The 18,360-nt window shown below is 38.7% G+C and overlaps 1 protein-coding gene across 2 annotated transcripts in view; it reads left to right on the top strand.

Annotated features, from left to right (window-relative positions):
- The window catches only part of LOC150076242 (uncharacterized), a 53,352-nt gene extending 37,742 nt beyond the window's left edge, over positions 1 to 15,610 (top strand). For both annotated transcript variants that reach the window (XM_090387608.1, XM_090387609.1), the window contains exons 4-5: positions 8,621 to 8,827; positions 15,150 to 15,610. In XM_090387608.1, the coding sequence (XP_090243734.1) occupies positions 8,621 to 8,827; positions 15,150 to 15,500 (558 nt within the window). In that variant the 3' untranslated portion in view covers positions 15,501 to 15,610. The remainder of the gene's footprint in view (positions 1 to 8,620; positions 8,828 to 15,149) is intronic.
- The last annotated feature ends 2,750 nt before the right edge of the window (positions 15,611 to 18,360 follow it).

The raw sequence follows: 18,360 nt of genomic DNA, 5'->3' as shown, positions 1-18,360 counted from the left end.
TCGCACATCACGTCAGAATACAACCTTGGTGCGCAGAACAAAATATCGCAACGGACCACTAGTCGCACTTTGTCGCGAATGGGTTACAACAGCCGACAGTCACATCGCGTACCTTTTGTTATCAATGAAGAACAAGAGCACACCTACTGTAGGCACAGCAACACCAACACTGGGCTATCGAGAATTGTAAAACTGTTGCTTGGTCCAACGAGTCGAAGTTCCGGGTGCATCATGCTAATGGAAGGCTCAGAATTTGGCGAAAACAACATGAATCCATGGACCCGTCATGTCTGACGACTACTGTGCAAGGTGGTGAGGGCAGTGTTATGGTGTGGGGAATGTTTTCTTGGCACACGTTTGGTCCATTGATACCCATAGATTCACTTCTGAATGCCACATCGTACCTAAACATCGTTGCTGACCAAGTGCATCCATTCATGTTGACAGTTTATCCTCAGTCAGATGGTTACTTCCAGCAGGATAATGCGCCGGTGCAAAAAGCCCGAATCACTATGGAATGATTCCAGGAACATGACAATGACTTTCCTTTGCTGTAGTGGCCCGCTCAGTCCGTGGATCTTAATCCTGTTGAACATCTTTGGGATGAGCTGGGAAGGACTGTTTGTTGCAAGCCTACACCTCCGTCGAATCTCAAGGAACTGCGTGACACACTTATGTATGCATGGTACTCTATTCCTGTACAAACTTTTTCAGCATCTTTTTCAATCCATGCCTTGACGAATTCAGGCTGTTTGAAGACTAAAGGGGGCTCAACACGCTACTAGGTAGGCGTATTTAATAAAGTGGCAGCACAGTGTGTATGTATGTTTGTGTGTGTGTGTGTGTGTGTGTGTGTGTGTATATATGTATATATATATATATATATATTAAAAATAATAAAACTATAAGTATTGCTTAAGTATTAAATTCTAATGAATTTATTTTTTAATTGTCAGTAAATATTTTAATGTTTTTTCAAGTCTCTCAAAAACCAGAAGTTGTACGCTATTCATGTAACAAAAAAAAAAAACGAGGGTATATGGCGTATACCCTCCACTACAGCTGTGGAGGTACTGTGATTGTGCAGAGGTACCGACTATTGAGAACAGATTCTCGAACTATGTGTGCCTTTTTAGCGGTGCGGTTGGCCCAGATTTTTTTTTTTTTTTTTTGTTTGCTTTTGAGACTTATTAATCGAATTTCAGAGGGTATACAGCGTATACCCAAATATCAACGCCCCTGCACATAGAGCTGAAGTGGTGGAGGAATATCTGAAAACTGAAGATGTCCAATGACTGTCTTGCGAAGACAGTCATTGGACATCTAGAAAATTCAGACAGCAAATACACTCTGGCCATCTTCGTGGACTTTGAGGGCGGTTTTGACTCTCTTTGGTGGGGGATGCCGTAGACCCTCTGTGTCAGGCAAAATGTCGTTAATTTGTATCTTTTAATAATAATAATAAAAAAATACATTAATGAAAGATTTGTTCTCGTCAAGTCAAAATTCTCTCAGTTTTGCAAGCAAGTATATCAGGAATGCGCACAAGACTCCATTCAGGGACCATTATTTTGGAACCTAGTCCTTCAGGACTGGATATCTCAATCTTTTCAAAAGGTAAAAATTATCGCTTATGCGGACGACTTAACGATTTTAATTCCTTGCGCAACAAGAGCAATCTTAGAACAATCACCAAATAATAATCTTCTCAAGATCTTTCTCAGTGGTCAGTCAAAAACCAACTCAAAATTAGCCCTTTAGGGACATTCTTAAATCGAAAGATTATAATTTCTCTCCTAGAAATGAGCCTAATTTACTAATTGATGTCTCCACTTTTCAGGCTTTACAGAACCTCTAAAATTGTCTTTGAGAGGAGAAGGAATATGGATGTAAGACAACAAATACCTAGAGGGATTTGGCAATAGGTTTGAGGCATCATCTGCAATCTCTTTTTTCTTTTTTGGATCAGCAACCATGGCTTTTATTGCTTCCTCTTGGATTTTCCCATTTAACATGAACCATGAACCCAAGGTGGAATTGTAGTGTTAGAAATATTTTTAACATGTATAAAACTGTTTTCTCTCTCTCTCTCTCTCTCTCTCTCTCTCTCTCTCTCTCTCTCTGTGTCTGTCTGTGTTTTAACCTGTACCAGGGAGGTGGTTCCCCCCCTTTCTCTGGAATGGGCCCCCAGAGGAAGATGGCTCGGCTTTGGGCAATACCAGGTGGGTCAAAGTCTCTTTTGAGACGGTTCAGAAGAGTACTCAGAAGCATCTCTCCAGCCAAATGGCCAGAACAGAACATGTACACATCTCACACAAACCTACATCAATCACATTTCTGACCATTCTACAGTGATTCTGGTCTTCACGAGGCGGAGTCGAACAGACGTTCCAGGTGCTCCCTTTACATATATACACGTATCCACAACCAATGACTGCCTTGGCCTTGAAAGATTAAAACCGATCGAACATGTTTGGGACACATTGCATGCCCACAGTCAACTCCTCGTCACTTGATGAGCTAAGGTCTGCTCTGGTGGAAGAATGTGATTTGTTGCCACAGAATCTTATAGATATTCTTATATCGCGCATGGTTCACCACTGATAGGCCTGTTTAGCTGGAGGGGATCATAAGCTGTGCTGATGTAATGTGACCGTATTTCTGAGCATCTTGTATCGACTTCGTAATGTGGCCGTTTTGGAAATTCTTATACAACCTCTACAAATGTACCTTATTGATTGAGGAGACAGTGAGAAACCCATTCGAATTTTCTGTCTCCTCATTTCATCGTTATTCCAAACCAAATTTACATACCAAATTTCGCCCTGCCTGTTGGAAACACCGCGTACTGGCCAGGGTCTTTGGATACCTTCAGTTTAAAGATATTCCACTACTCGAGCTCTACGTTCAGTGGCGTTGTCGTTCATTGAAAAAAAAAAAAAAAAACAAATCTGGGTCAACCATAAAAAAGTGCACATACGGTCCGAGGATCTATTCTCGATAGCCCTATCAAAAACAGAGGGGTTCGGTCGTGATCATTATTCGGCCCCACAAGAGAACGCCACCGCAAGTGCTCCAATTCTCTGACGTTAGAGGGATGGTACGCCATTCCTCGTTGTTTTCAGATGAAATAACATATAGAATCTGTTTGTAGGCTAAAACGGGACTCATCAGAGAAAAGAACTGCACCCATCTTGCCTCTTGTCAGGGCTCCAAATCATATATGAAGTTTTCTGAGCCGTGTAGACAGGTTGCTGAGCAGGTCATTGGGTATTGTCAATGATATACAGGAATTTTGCTAGTAGGGAAAAAGAGGTGATTAGCACTTTGTATAAAGTGCTAATCACAATGGTCACGCCTTGAGTACTGCATACAGGTCTGGAGGCCTTATTTTAGGAAGGATGTAGAGTTGCTTTAGCGAGTACAGAGAAAGGCAACAATTTGTGAGGGGAACGAAGGGGTTCTCTTACCAAGTAAGGCTTAAGTTCTGTAAATTGCAGCGTCTAGATACTAGGCACCTACGAGATGATCTGAATGAGGTGTATAAGGCATTGGATGGGTTAAACAGGCTCAATTCTGATGGGATTCTTCTGCTTGCTCAGATTACGAACCTGAGGGGGCATAAATTCAAATTGAGGAAAGACAGCTTTAGAATAGAAATGATGAAATTTGCCTTTAGCTAGAAGGTAGTTGATTGCTGGAACACATTTCCATCTGTCGTTGTGGAAGTTGATAGCTTAAATAAATTCAAGGAAGAACTGGACAAACATTTAGAGGAAATGGAGGTGGGAATTTTTTTTTTTTTTTTGGCTGATGCTACATAAGTTCATACGCTTTCTTTCTCTAATCAAATGCCTCTACTACATGTTCATGGCGTAGAGTCAATTTGAATTGAGCCTTCTTAACTGTCCGGTTGGAAATGTCACCTGTGGCCGCAGTAACCTCAAGAGATAATTGATGACAGGACGTCATAGGGTTCCGTCGTACTGTTAGAACCAGATCGCGGTTTGTCTCTTTAACGTAGCCCTCGAGCGACCTTGGCCTGCTCTTCTTGTAATGGTTCTTGTTTTCTGAAACTACTTCCATAAGTGTAAAGTATTTAGGGTCTAACGGCACCAGGAGTTCCCCCTATCACCGCATTGTTTGTGAAACAGTACTCTGTGTAGAGGCCAGAGATTTAAAAAGCATATGGGTATTGGGTCCCTAATCGGACCCACCGTTGCCCACACTTTGCCACGAGGAGGCAGGTCAGGTACCCAGTAGATTATATTTCGTACTCTGGCAGGCCCTGCCACCTAGTTTCCGAAGATTTGTGGCAAGGGCCTATTCTAAAAGAAAAAAAGGATAAGTGCTAGTTTGATTAGGGCGAAATGGTTCAATAAAAGTGAGGTTAGAATTAATGCTAGTAATTTGGCTGTGTTAATTTAGAGGGCGTACGCTCCATAGCTAGAAGTGCTATGAGTGACACATTAAGCCAAAGTGCATCTCCGCCTGCAACTGCCCAGCTTCAAGTCGTTGAACGGCCCGCCGTCTCAAAGAATCGTCTAAACCAGGCCTGGGCAAACTTTTTGGCTGAAGGGCCACATTAGGAATTCGAAAAGAAGGCGGGCCGCACGTAAAATACTATTTTTAGATATATATTATTTGTTATCATGAAGAAGAAATATATAACAAAAAAAAATTATTCTCTAACAACCAAAATTTAATGAGATGAATGGAACTGTTTTATATCTTTTAACATTTTTTTTAATTTCGGGTGTTAATTTTGTAGTTGAGATTCTTAAAACTGCTTGTAAATGTTCATCGGTGATACTTGATCGTAAAGAATTTTTATTTAGATTCGTGATGGAAAATGTTTGTTCACATATGTAGGTTGATCCAAAAATAACCAACATTTTTCGGGCAAAATCTTTTAAGTTCGTCGAATTTGTCCGAATTAAGAGTATTGTAAAATTTACAGATTTCCTCACGACGGTGCAATTCCCTTAAATCGGTATCATGCTGCAGATCTATAATCTGAAGCTGTAGTTCACTCGGTGCACTACCAATTTCTATTGAAAATGGGTCGCGCGCTATTGCCAAACTTGTCTCAATTTTTCGGAAGTCGCCAAATCTTCGTGAAAAGCGTTGATAATTTCACAATATTTTTCAAATTTACTTTCTGGAATCTTCAGCAACTTCATGGTTGGAAAGTGGTCTACCTTGTTAATCAATAAATGTCGAAGGAACAACTGGAGTTTTAATTGAAATCCATTCAAATATTTTACGATATCATGGGCGTATAAATTTCTTTCTTGTAACACGGTGTTGAAAGTATTTAAGTGTGTCACGATGTTCAGGGTAAACGCAAATTCACAAATCCAGTTATTATCAGTTAATTCGGGAAAGTCCATAATATTTTTCAATTTTAAAAAAAGGATGTTTTAAGATCCTACACTCGCCGAAGAACTTTTCCCAAGCTAAGCCATCGAATTTGGCTATGATAAGGAATATCTGTGTACTCGGATTCAATATCTTTAAGAAAATTAACGAATTGTCTGTGTTTCAGGCCCCTCGATCGTATTAAATTTACTAGTTTAATACAAGATGTGACATGTTCAACTTTTAACACATTTTTACATAATACTTGTTGATGTATAATACAAAGAATTGTAATTAAATTATAATCAGGATAATTTTCAAAAATTTTATCCTGAATTTTCTTTAACGCTCCAACATATTTACCTGTCAAACTTGCTGCTCCGTCAGTTGTTACGCTTACCATTTTGTTCCATTGTAAATTATATCTTGTTAAGCATTTTTCAAATATATCAGCTCCCGTTGTTTGGTCTTTAAGAGATTCCATTGAAAGAAGCTCTTCAATATTTTCAAAATTAGAGGTACATCCACGTATGAAAATTAATAACTGCGCAGTATTCTTTTGGTCGTTACTTTCATCGAGAGCTATCGAGGACCATGTTATGGATTCTAATACTGATAATAATTGCTCATTCAAATTTGTATCGATACATTCAATTCTTCTTACTACGGTTCGCCGAGATGAACTTATATTCTCAAATCTGTGTTTAATGTCAGGACATATAATTCCACAAGCTTCAGTCATACATTCTTTAATATAGTCTCCATCAGAAAAAGGCCCGTTGCTTTTTTGCAATTATGAGAAATAACAAAACTTGCTGTTGTCTAGATAAATTTTGAATCAATCCATCAGCAGTTTTCTTTCTCGCTTCCGGAGTTAAATTAGCACCATATTCGGAATGTTCAGTAGGGAAATGTCTTATAATATAATATTGTACTCTTTCAACACTGAGACACTCTCCCGGCAGATGAGACAAATAGTCTCGTTATTTATGTTAGCAAAAAAAATATTTTGTGTCCCCTCCACTCTTCATTGAAGACACGCTCGCGGGCCATAGTTTGCCCGGGTCTGGTCTAAACAGTCATCCTGAGTACTGGAGATGTAGCTTTTCCACTGAGCAAGCCAAAAAAAAAAAAAAAAAAAAAAACCGGGATCAAAGTGATGTGATCGCAAGCCATGTTTTTATAGGCATGAATAATTTGCATAGTGTGCGGCTCTGTATGGTGGTAGATAAGATTTCTCTTAGATACTCGAAATTTGCATGCTGGGATGCCTATTATACGAAATATTCATGAAAACATTTTGTCCTGTTAATTTTGTCGAGCAGTGTAATTAACGTCTCGTTACCTAGTAACGTTTTGCTACTAGGTAATGAGACGCTAATCACAAGATTAATCAATTAACAAATCTTGTTAATTAGCGTATATAACTTGAATAATTAATTTATCATATATTATAACATGCACTTCTGCCTAAAACTTTGGAATCGCATTTGATTTTTAATTTTCAAAGATTTTATTAAAATGAGACCAACCTGTTTACCAATTTTTATTAAAATATTTTCTATTATGCATAAAAAAATTTGAAATAATATAAGGAATTTCTAGAATTTTTGAGAATATTCCGAAAAAGGTCTAGAAGATGCCTGAATATGGAAGAACGTTGTGAACTATTCTGATGGCCGCCGTAGCGGAGTGTCAGGCGGGCGCGTGCATAAATACACGTGTCTTGAATAACCGGGGTTCAAGCCCGTGACTGCTAAACACGGTGCTGTTTCTTGTACTCTATCTTGTGAACTCCTCTGATCGTTTGGTCGTCCCGGAGTATAAACAGAAAATTTTATTTATTTTTTTTTTTTAGAAAAAACGGTTCGATTATTTCAATATTATAGGTTTTAAATTATTCTAGAGTGTTTTTCAGTGATATAAATTGAGGAGTAAAAACTGTAACTAATAAAATCGAACACCCGTTATTCAGAAAGAGTTCTGTGTGTTTCATGATAAACATGGCAAAAAATAAGGAACTGAGTCTTTAAAAAGAAGTGCTTTGTAATTCTGAATAAAGAAAGTTATTCCATGAGAAGTATTGGCAAAAAACTAGGTGTTTCATTTAAAGGAGTATGAACTACCATTCGACGATTCAAGGACACTGGCAACTTAAAGGATCAGGACGACCAAGCCTAACAACGGCAGCACAAGATAAGACCATATCACTGATTTCTAAACGCAATCGACGACTTATTGCAACTCAAATCTGACCCGAGTTCAATAGGAACAGCGAACCTCCCGTGTCTACATGCACTGCAAAACTTAGTCTTAAACAAGTGAGACTTTATGGTCGTGTAGCAGTCCGAAAACGCTTATTAAAACCAAAAAAAAAAAAATCGAAAGAAACTGTTGGCAGGGTCTAAGAGCCATCAATACAGTATTGGATAATTGATGAAAAAACGTACAGTGGACAAGATAGTCCAAATTTGAAATATTTTTGGATCCAAACGTAGAGTTTGTGAGAGGATCAACTAAAGTAAAAATAGAGCTGCATTGTTTAGAGCTTCCGATCAATAACGGTGGTAGCAGTTCCTTCGTTATCTGAAGTTGCTTCTTATTTTCTGGAGTGGGTGACCATAGTCAGAATTGAAGGAATTTTAAGAAAAAGAAAGTTATTCTTGAACCTAATCCAATGTCCTCTGGACTTCGAATTTTTTGGATGAAATTTTATTTTAGGACATGATAATGATCTGAAGCACAGCTCTAAGCTGTGCAGGGACTTTCTAACAACTGAATAACTGGGAGGGGGGGTATTGAAAATTATGGTGTAGCCATAATAGGACTTGCACCCAAACCCAATCGATCTTTTATGGGAATCATCTAAAACATAAAATCCATGAACTCTGCCCATTTTCCCAAAATTTATGGGTCACCTTGCAGATCGCTTGGAATAATGTTAGTCAACATTATTATTAGACTATTATAAAATTAATCGTCGCCATAAGGCAGTGATAAAATATTGTGGAGGACATTTTGATGAGAAATCAGTATAGTTGTTAATATTCATCATTTCAATATATTTTTTTTTGCCGTAAATTTTTCAATGTTTTATAAAAAAAAAAAAAAACTTAAAATGCTTTGTAGTGTGTTTTTTTTTTTTTTTTTTTATATATATATATATATATATATATATATATATATATATATATATATATATATATATATATTAAAGCTTACATTGTCTTAGCTAATTTTCTTTCTTTTATTTTAATAGAATAAAGAATATCCAACTTTGACGTCGATTCCGGTGACTAACTTCACTTGCGACGGTAAGGAACAGGGTTACTATGCAGATGCCCACCCACTTTCAGGATGCCAAGTTTATCATATGTGCGATCGTGGGGGACGTGCATATAGCTACCTGTGCCCTAATCGAACTCTCTTCAGCCAAGATAAATTGGTGTGTGACTACTGGTATAAGGTAAGCAGACAGAAATTGGTCTGAATTTTTCTTGTTAATTTCGGAGAAGATTAATCAGTTCTAAATTGGCCCATTTCAATGATTCTCTACAACCCCAAGGGGGGAATAAATTTCAATGAGAGGTAGGGAAAGAAAAAATGGATTAACCGAATGTTGAAAATCGATGCTTCTTTTGTGTGATTTCCGTATACCCGAAAAGGTGGTACCTCGAGAAAACAAAAAAAAAACACTGGAAGAGGCATGTTGCACTCAAAGGTAATTCATGACAACATAACCTTTACCACAACCTTTTTCAGTTACAGTCGTAGCAGGGCTGTAGTTGCATGTTTTTCTTCTTTGAAGCCGACAAATAAAATTTGAAACAATAGTAAGAATATCTCAATGACACGATTGTTGCATTGGTATTTTCAATGGCCCCATTCCACGGAATAGTGCGAGAAGCATTTGGAACCGAATGATGATGATTACAACGGAAACCCAGGCTTTCGATTAGTGAAGGTCTGGCTTCCAAATAGAACAGCAAGTGTCCTGATACTAACTGCACTTAAATTTTTCTGAACACTTAGGCCTTTTATGCAACTATCTAATGGTTTAGATAGTCTCAAAAAGTATGACAATTACAAACACCTTTTTAATTTTTTTACAAATGAGGAACAGTTATCCCAATCAATAAGTTCAAACAGATAATTGAAAATAAGGGATTATCGAAACTTAATCTATATTCATAGAAAAAATGTATACAAGAACTATTCATTTAAAGAATTTTGTAGCATACCAACCACGAAGGTAAAATGGATTTTAATAAACTGATATATTGCTACGGAGATTATTTCAATTTCCTGCAGGACTGTGTGGCTTACTTTGGGCAACAGCTCCTCCTTCAGACCAACCTTCCAGACCTTAATTCACTTCATTCCCTGATTATAAATAAGGAAGCTAAGGAAGTTTTCAGATACAGCTCTCTTCAAGTGAAAAAGACGCCTTTTGGCCGCTATATCTACTCCTGCCATCCCACCGGCTTCTGATTAAACCCCCATCTCGGTTATGCATAAACCTAGTCTTTTCTACTCTTAGGCATGAAACTTCGAGATCTCTGCAAACCCTTCAGGGTAGGATTTTTATCTGTGATGCCACTATGTAGTTGTGGGATTTCTCTGTGCCTGCGCTCTCCCTCCTTTGGGGCAGGAGTGCCTTCTCTGTCGATCTTTCATCGCTCACCCCTTTTCTGTTTCTGTCTTCAACATGCATTCTTGCTGTCCTTACTCCCCTTCAGCAGAGTTCTTCTACTCGCCTGAGGGCTCCCCTCTACATGGTTTACACTATTTCTCAACACTCTTACTCCCTTCTATTCTTATTTATTTATTGTGTTCTCTCCTTCCTGGGCAGGAAGGATAGACTGTGACAGGCGTCCGACTGATCTAGCCAGGCTTCTCGTGCCGTGGACGGATGCTGGAATGTCCCTTACTGGTGAGGAGGTCTTCCAGTAACTGAGTGATCAGATGAACAAAATTGTATCCACGATTCACAAATACTCACATCCCCATCCGGCCTTGGAAGATTTTGCTTTTTCACAGTGACAGTTTTATGCCGTTTTGCGGGGAACTACTGGCAGCGCTGACAGATACACTGTGTCTGTGCCAAACATTATGATCACCTACCTAATATGATGTTGGTCCTCCACGTGCAGGTAAACAGCTCGTACCCGGCGAGGCATGGACCCTACAAGGTTTCTAAATGTGTCTTGTGCTATCTGGTACCATCACGTAACCAGCAGATTCTTTAACTCCTGTAAGGTCTGTGGTTGAGACGCCGCAGATCGGAGTTGCTGTTCCAACACAAACCACAGATGCACGATGGGATTGATATCTGTGGAATTTGGAGGCCAGGACAATACCTGGAAGTCTTCATGTTCCGCGAATCAGTCTCGAACAATCCGGGCAGTGTGGCATGGCGCATTATCCTGCTGAAAGACGGCACCGCCAGAGGGGAAGATTTTGCCATGAAAGTGTGTACCTGGTCAGCAATGATGTTTATGTAGGTCAGAGGTTCCCAAACTTTCTCGGTTCACTGTGCCCTTAGTGTCCCAGTAATTTTTTTTCATGGCACCCCTAGTCCAAAAGAAATACCTAACACAGTGGTTCGCGACCTTTTAATATATACCAATTTAATAATTTTATTCTTTATATAGAGGTCCTAAATAAAGATCAATTATAGATCACCACAAAATTAAAATAATATAGTACAATGGATGCTGTACACCTTTTTATGATGAAATATATACAAATTAACAAAAAATAATAATAACTTTAAGTAACTTAAATCCAAATTACACGGCACCCCAAGAACATTGTTGCGGAACCCCGGTTGAAAACCACTGATGTAGGTGGTAGAAGTCAAGTGCACGGTACATGGATGACTGGACTCAGGGTATCCCAGCAGAACATCGCCCAAAGCATGACACCGGCTTGTTTTCGTCCCACAGTGCATCCAGTCACCGTCATTTCCCCAGGTAAACTATGCACACTTACCCAGCCATCCACATGGTGCAACAGGAAACGTGATTCATCGGCCCAGACTACCTTCATCCAATCACTCAAGGTCCAGTTTCAATGCTCGCGTGCCCATTGTAAGCGCTGTCGCCGGTGAACTGTGGTTAGCATGGGCACTCAGAGCGGCCTGCGGTTATACAACCGTATTTTCAGCAGGGTTCGATGTACTGTGTTGTGACACATTACTCCAGTCACCAGCATTCCAATTACCGGCAAGTTGCGCCACAGTCGCCCTTCTGTTGCCACATACCATCCGGGAGCGCCTTCACTCACCTCGAGCATCGATGAGCCTTGGTCGTCTAACATCTCGCCGGCGGTTTGTGGGTTTTCCCTCATCAGATCACTTTCTGTGTACTAACCACGGCTGACCGTGAGCACCCCACCAGCCGTGCTGTTTCGGATATGCTCTGACCCAGTCGTCTAGCCATTAAAATTTGGCCTTGTCAAACTCGCTTAAGTCGCATTTCCCATCTGAAGAACAAGAGTAACACTGATTAATGGAGCTCAGTATGAGGTGTCTTTTATACAGTGTTCCGACCCGCACACACGTTGTAATTCATCCGCAATTGCTTCGATTTGCATAACTACTCGCTGGTTATAATGTTTTGGCTCATTGGTGTATGTGTGTAACTTGTTTTGGGTAGCCTAAACGTATGTCAAACTGCACCTTGTATCTCTGTATAGGCCTATTATACAGAGTCTCTGTATAATAGGCCTGATTATGTAGTATTATATTTTTGTGATATTGAAAAAATATATATATTATATTAGGTCACCCGAATAATTAAATTCATATGCTATGCTATGCTGTGCTGTGTCTTATGTCTGTTAATTGCGTGAGTTCTATGGTCGATTTGTCTTTTTTGCTGGACGAAAAAAAAACTAGATTCTGGGGGAAAAAACCTTGCTATCTACGCCTGAGACCGACTAACTCAGCCACGGAGTGAAAAAGGCCCATTAAAATTCCTCGCGTCATCGACGGGATTCGAACCCGGGCCTTTTCCACCCGTCGTGTGGGGAGGACAGTGACGATACCACTGTGCAACCGCGCAGACTGAAACCAGTTCCTAGCCAACGTTGGTTGATAGGACTCAACCAGGGATCCTAGTTTTTTCAAGCAAAAACATGTTCCATATTAAGCAACCACCGCCACTCTCCTGAATAGTGGGCACCATGTTGGATCCATGGACTCGTGTTGCGTGCGTCACGCGAGGGCGTTCTTCGGAGTGTTGCACCAGTTATTTGGACTCATTTCACCAGCATATTTGTTTTCAGTCCTCCAGCGTCCAACCAGCATGTTGCTCTCACCACAGCAATCGCCGTCGACGATGATCAGCGGTGAGGAGAGGGTGTCTCTTGAATCGTCTGCTGTGAAATACCATGAGTCAGTGTTTGGTGCGTCGTCATTTGGGATATTGTTCTTGCATTTCCCATATTGTATTGCGATGTCAACTGTTGCACAGACCTGCCGTTGAGCCCGTATAACGCGCTGCTTCCTTTGCTCACCACGACCATCCACCTTTTCCCAGTCTTGCGTAATCCTTTTCAGTTCTATCCGCCGGAAGTGGTATGACAGGTTCGACATCGTTCTTTGTACACCTTAACTACAGGGACCTTGAGCAAAAGGCAAGACATGCCGTTTCCGATATGGAAGCAGCCGACGCACGAGTTCCCACAATCATCATGCCCTTTTGAAACTCCATGATATCTTTTCTACTTCCCATAACTGCTACTTTATCACTCTGACTTCCACGACCAGGTGCAAATTGCCACTACTATGGTTCTTTATAGCGTCGATAAGTGATGTGCAGGTTAGTGGATTTGTCTATTTGGTTTTATTTTCTATTTGGTTGTTCTGTAGTATTTAAGTGTTACCCTTGCGTGTGCGTGTTTAGTGTCAAAAGAACTAAGGCTATGAATCGACAATACAATTTTTTATAAATTGTGTGCCCTGTGGTCGATTTACCTGTTTGCTGGACGAAAAATATATATAAAATATCACACAATCAGTGGCGTATTCGGGCCGGACGACGTTCCGGTACATTTTTCTAAATGCCATAATAGAAAATCATTAAATGTATACACGCCTAATATTATGAAACAATGGCATAATCAAAGGGAGGTAGAAATATCTATTTTACCCATTACTATTAATATATATTTTTAGTAGTAATCTTTAAAATTAATAGATTTCTTTAAAGATTTATTCAAAAATATAAATTTCGCAATGAAACGTGAACGTTTCTTACTAAAGCACAATGTGTTAGATAAAGAGATCCAACGAATGAGATATACTGTGATGCGTGCGAACGTTGCATTTTGATTCGCCATGAGCTGAACGCTAGAACAGATTGTTCTATGAACCGTCAGTCTGATTCAGTTACTGTACAGTCGATGTGGCGTTATCATATTGTCGTCTTGAGAACGAGCGTTCCGGTGTTCTTTTATTATTATTTTATTATTTTTTTTTTTTTAGCAATACACCTCTGCACACAACCCTCGCGTGAGACCGACTAACTCAAACCATTTTGTGTAAAAAGTCCATAAATTCCTACTCGCACTGAGGGGATTCGAACCTGGCCATTTTTTAGCCGGTGTGGAGGCGATAGTGATTATATCCATGGTGCTCCGTTTGGCAAGTGTCCGCTTTGTCTTTTTAAGATATTGTTGATAAAGAAAACGTTTTTTTTTTTCGAAAGTAACAGCAGATCTTAGCGCTTAAAATAATTTCAATTATTTTATTGTACAGACAGTTCATGTGTATTTTATTTTTATTATTAAAATTTTATTAGTTTTTTTTTTATAGGCCTTGAAGACGAGTATATGTAGATAGCAATGCTCTCTGTATTGAACAACAAACGTGGAGTGAGACAACAAACAGAACTACAGTACGTGTATAGCAGCAATACAGTACGTGTATATCCACCACTTCTCTACAAGAAGATATTTTTAAAACGTTGCAGCTGTTCAATGTCAGTTGCCAGTTGTTTATTGAGGATACTTATTCGTGAAAAAGTTGGTCGTCCTTATATAGCCTGAACTCCGCGAGAAGTTAAATTGTTGTGAATTGGAGACGTCTGTGACATCTAATTAGAGATCAAAAGGTGATGGTCTAATAAATGGGTATCTCGACCAATAGCTGATTAAATCCCACCTTAAGGATGAAGGCTTATCAGAAAAATATGGGCCACATGAAAATGGTAGGTACAAATAGTTCACCGTTCTACTCTAGTAATAGTTTCATAGCAAGCTTCCTATAATGGTCCTATTGATCTGCGTATATGTAGAAAAGGTGTCAAGACGCTTGCAAATTTGCACTAATAGAGCAATCTAGAGAAGGTAGAGACGTTCTAGAAGTTGCACCAATGGAATATTCTAGACAAGCCCTAGATGAAATAACGTTCTATGGGTATTCTAGCAGCATTATGTTCCTACCTCACAAACCAAAAACAATGTTCATCATGGTCTCTGATTTACACTCCATAACTCCGTATTTGAATCCATTAGGCTACAAATTGTAGCCCGATTTACTTAGACTTTTATAAACAGGATCTCAAGCGGTGGCCATCTTCCCCAGTGATTTAGTGAGTTCTGCCATGGATGGTTGACTTGTAGCCTTTCTCTTGTAATAACAGAACTGCTGTGGCGCGGTCCTTATGAGAGGACTAGTTATGCACATTATACTGTGAATTTTATTTCTTTCTCTAAAATTAGTCATTCTATGAATGAGGCAATTTAAAATACACATTTTTTATATTTTCTTTTCTTCTCAGGTAAATTGCTATGATGCAGATGACTACTATACAAACTCCGATAAGTTATTTCGCAAAATCAATGGACACGCAAATGCCTTGGACCAGTCAAGAGGGAAGGCAGTCAAAGTAGACATAAGAGTGATTCAGTCTTCTCCGCTCAAAAATAACCCCCGTGAACGACTGTCTACTGTTGCACCCGTGAGAAATAATTCCAGAACATTGACTCAGCAACGTAAAGCAGAGATTTCTACATCAATATTCAGAAAGAATAAATACTTCAATGATGGTGGAGAGAAATACTGCTTCGGCTGCCTTACATTTTATCTGAGAAATGAGATTTCTTGCACCCCTTGTGTTACTCCAAGGTAATTTTTTTTTACCCCAGTTCAAGAATGGAAAGAAAATGCCAAATATTACTTCCAGGGAAAGTTGCAGTCTTTTTAATTCAGTCGATATTCATTGAACTCAATAGTTTCAGAACCTCCAAAATTCTCGCTGTTTGTAATACTTTAAAAGTAAATTGATATCTGTATTATTAATTTGATGTCTAGGGATGTAGCAGTGCAGCATTTGAACATCTGATAAATCTAAAGTGTTAGGACAACCCAAGGATAACAAGTGAGACGCCATTGTGATTATTATTGATTTTACTTAAATTCTATTCCTTATAGAGACTGTTACTGTAATTTTTAACTAACCTATTTATCTCCTTTCTAGCTACTCTAATAATCTTATCACTAGAATTGTAAACAATAATAAATAAACGAAGGGACTGTCTTAGTCACGATTCTTTTTCCATTTGAACCCAATTGAACAAAGCTGACAGGTATCATTTTTAATATAAATTATAATATGTGTGGCTATGATAACCTGGACAATAAGCAAAGCACGACAACCCGAGTAATAACGTTATCCCTCTTAAGCTTGGCTTAAATTTTGGCTCTCTTGTGGTTGCTTTTCCAACCATTTTTCAGGAAATCAACTACAAACTATATTAAGTGCTCATATTTCGGTTGAAGTTCGTTTTCAGAAATTCTAGAGATGCAACTTGAAAAAGCAATATACAATTTTGTAATATTTCAGTTATCTTTTGTCTTCCTCACTCCAATGATTTCACAAGAAAAGGAATCGTCTCAGCATATTGCATACTTTAAACCTCTGAAACATTTGATGAGATGTGTGTCAAGCACCAAAGAAACTTTCATGAGGTGTCAGATCTCTAATTGCATGTGTTCTTCAGTCATTTATCTGTTTTGTTGGACGAAAATCTCGAGTTTCTGGGAGAAATAAAATCGAAGTTCTCCAGAGACCGACTAACCCAGCTAAGTTGTGAAAGAATTTTTCATGAACAGAATTCGAACGTTTATTCGTGAACTTTGTCCATTTCGATTTCAGTACCGACATCCGTTCCTTACTCACGGGATAAAGAATACCATGCACATAGGAAAGGAAAAGGAATAAGAAGATTGCAAAATTATGATAGGAGTTAGGAGCAACAAAAAAAAATTACTTTTGATTTCTTTATTTATTGTACTTGATCATAACCTTTAGGGCAAAGGGGAAAAATGTGGATGTATTGTAGTGCATTCTAAATATCAAAAATGCATTATCGTTTTATTAAATTAGTATGGTAATTGCAATTAATTAATTAAAAATACAGTTGCAAATTATAACAATGGATATTTTCACAGCAAATATCCAATGTTCAAAAAAAAAAAAAATCCAAATATTGTCATATAAAAACCAAAATATTATTTCCATCCCACTGGTTATGATCACTCCTTCCAAACGGAGTGGAAAAGGCATGGGGTGTAGTCCTGCCTACTTGCATGGAGGTTGAGTTAGTCTCAGGAAGGAGAGGTTTGCATGCCTCCAGCAACTATCCCCCCCCCCCGAAATAAACAGATGGAAATCAAAAGTCGATATTGGCCTTTCCTGGAATACTAGACTTTCATCAAGTTCTTCGCATGTTCAGCATCAACTATATACGTAGTAGTGGCTTTTGAAAATTCTTATCAGGTACTTTTTTTACTTGAAATTAACACATGGGCAACTATGCCCTATTCACGGAAAGGAGATGGCCTATATAAACAAAATCAGGAGCACTTATGAAAAAGCACAAGTGCTGAGGATTCAAATTGGGCCAGTCTTCTTGCATAGTCCTTTGCTCGCCTGAGGGCCCATTAATCCCACAGTCTAATTCAGTGGGTCTCAAACGGTGTGCTGTAAGATTAGGAAAAACTCAATGGCAATCACTATTTATGCGTCTTTTAAAACTTCAAGTGTGAACTGGGTGACAAACCATTGAGAACCACTTGTCTAATTTGGCTTCAACAAGTGATAATCATCGGCTGTTTTTTTATCTACAGCTACTATCGCCACATTGAATAAATTTCTATTTAATTTATAATTATACATCGTTGTCCTATAGGCATACCAATAATTCCTACACTCGTAAAATACAAGTTTATGCATTAAATATGGCAGGATCTTATTGGGAAAATTTTACGCTAAAGTGCATAATCTCCCTCTAACATCTTACAGTGAAATTATCACACAAATTCATTGCAGGTCACTTGCGACAAAAGTACTTTGCAAGTTTTTTGAACTCCCAGTTTTACTGTCAACGTGTTCCGTTTCTTTGGAAGTTACAAGCTAATTATCGCAACTTATCCTAGCTGTCAAAACTTGCGTCGCTTCACCCCCGCCTAAAATTAGAAGAACCAAGGTCTTCTAAAACTTGTACCAATGTCTATAATTATTATGATAGAGGACGAAATGCAAAACTCCCTCATTATTCCCGTATGCATTCAACCTAAGGTGATTTACTGGAGAAGGCAAGATTTCCTTGACCTGTAACTGAAATACACCTTCTCGTTGAGCTAAACGTACTCGAAAGTGACCACTTGAACCGACAAAACGAGATCAGTTATGTAGTTCTGATTTCCACTTTAACTACTGCAGAGCAATATAGTTGCAGTTGCACTAGACTCGACAATTCGTATTCCCCCTCCCCCCCCCCCCACACACACCTCGAATAATCCGGGGCAGAAAGAAATAAATAAAAACAAGCGCAAGAAATCTACTACTCAATAAATTTTTTTTTTCTTTTTTATTTAAAACTTATTTATGTTTTTCACCATAACGAGTTTTTCAAGTTTTAACAGGATTTTGCTATGCTTACGACTTGGAAAAACTTTCCACAGAAACTGTGAAATGAAATTCATGA

The sequence above is a fragment of the Mastigoproctus giganteus genome, chromosome 13, assembly GCF_048544385.1.
Source record: "Mastigoproctus giganteus isolate SK-2022 chromosome 13, ASM4854438v1, whole genome shotgun sequence".
NCBI lineage: Eukaryota > Metazoa > Arthropoda > Arachnida > Uropygi > Thelyphonidae > Mastigoproctus > Mastigoproctus giganteus.
Note: the sequence above shows the minus strand (reverse complement) of the source record. Positions and strands in the feature narration are given on the sequence as shown.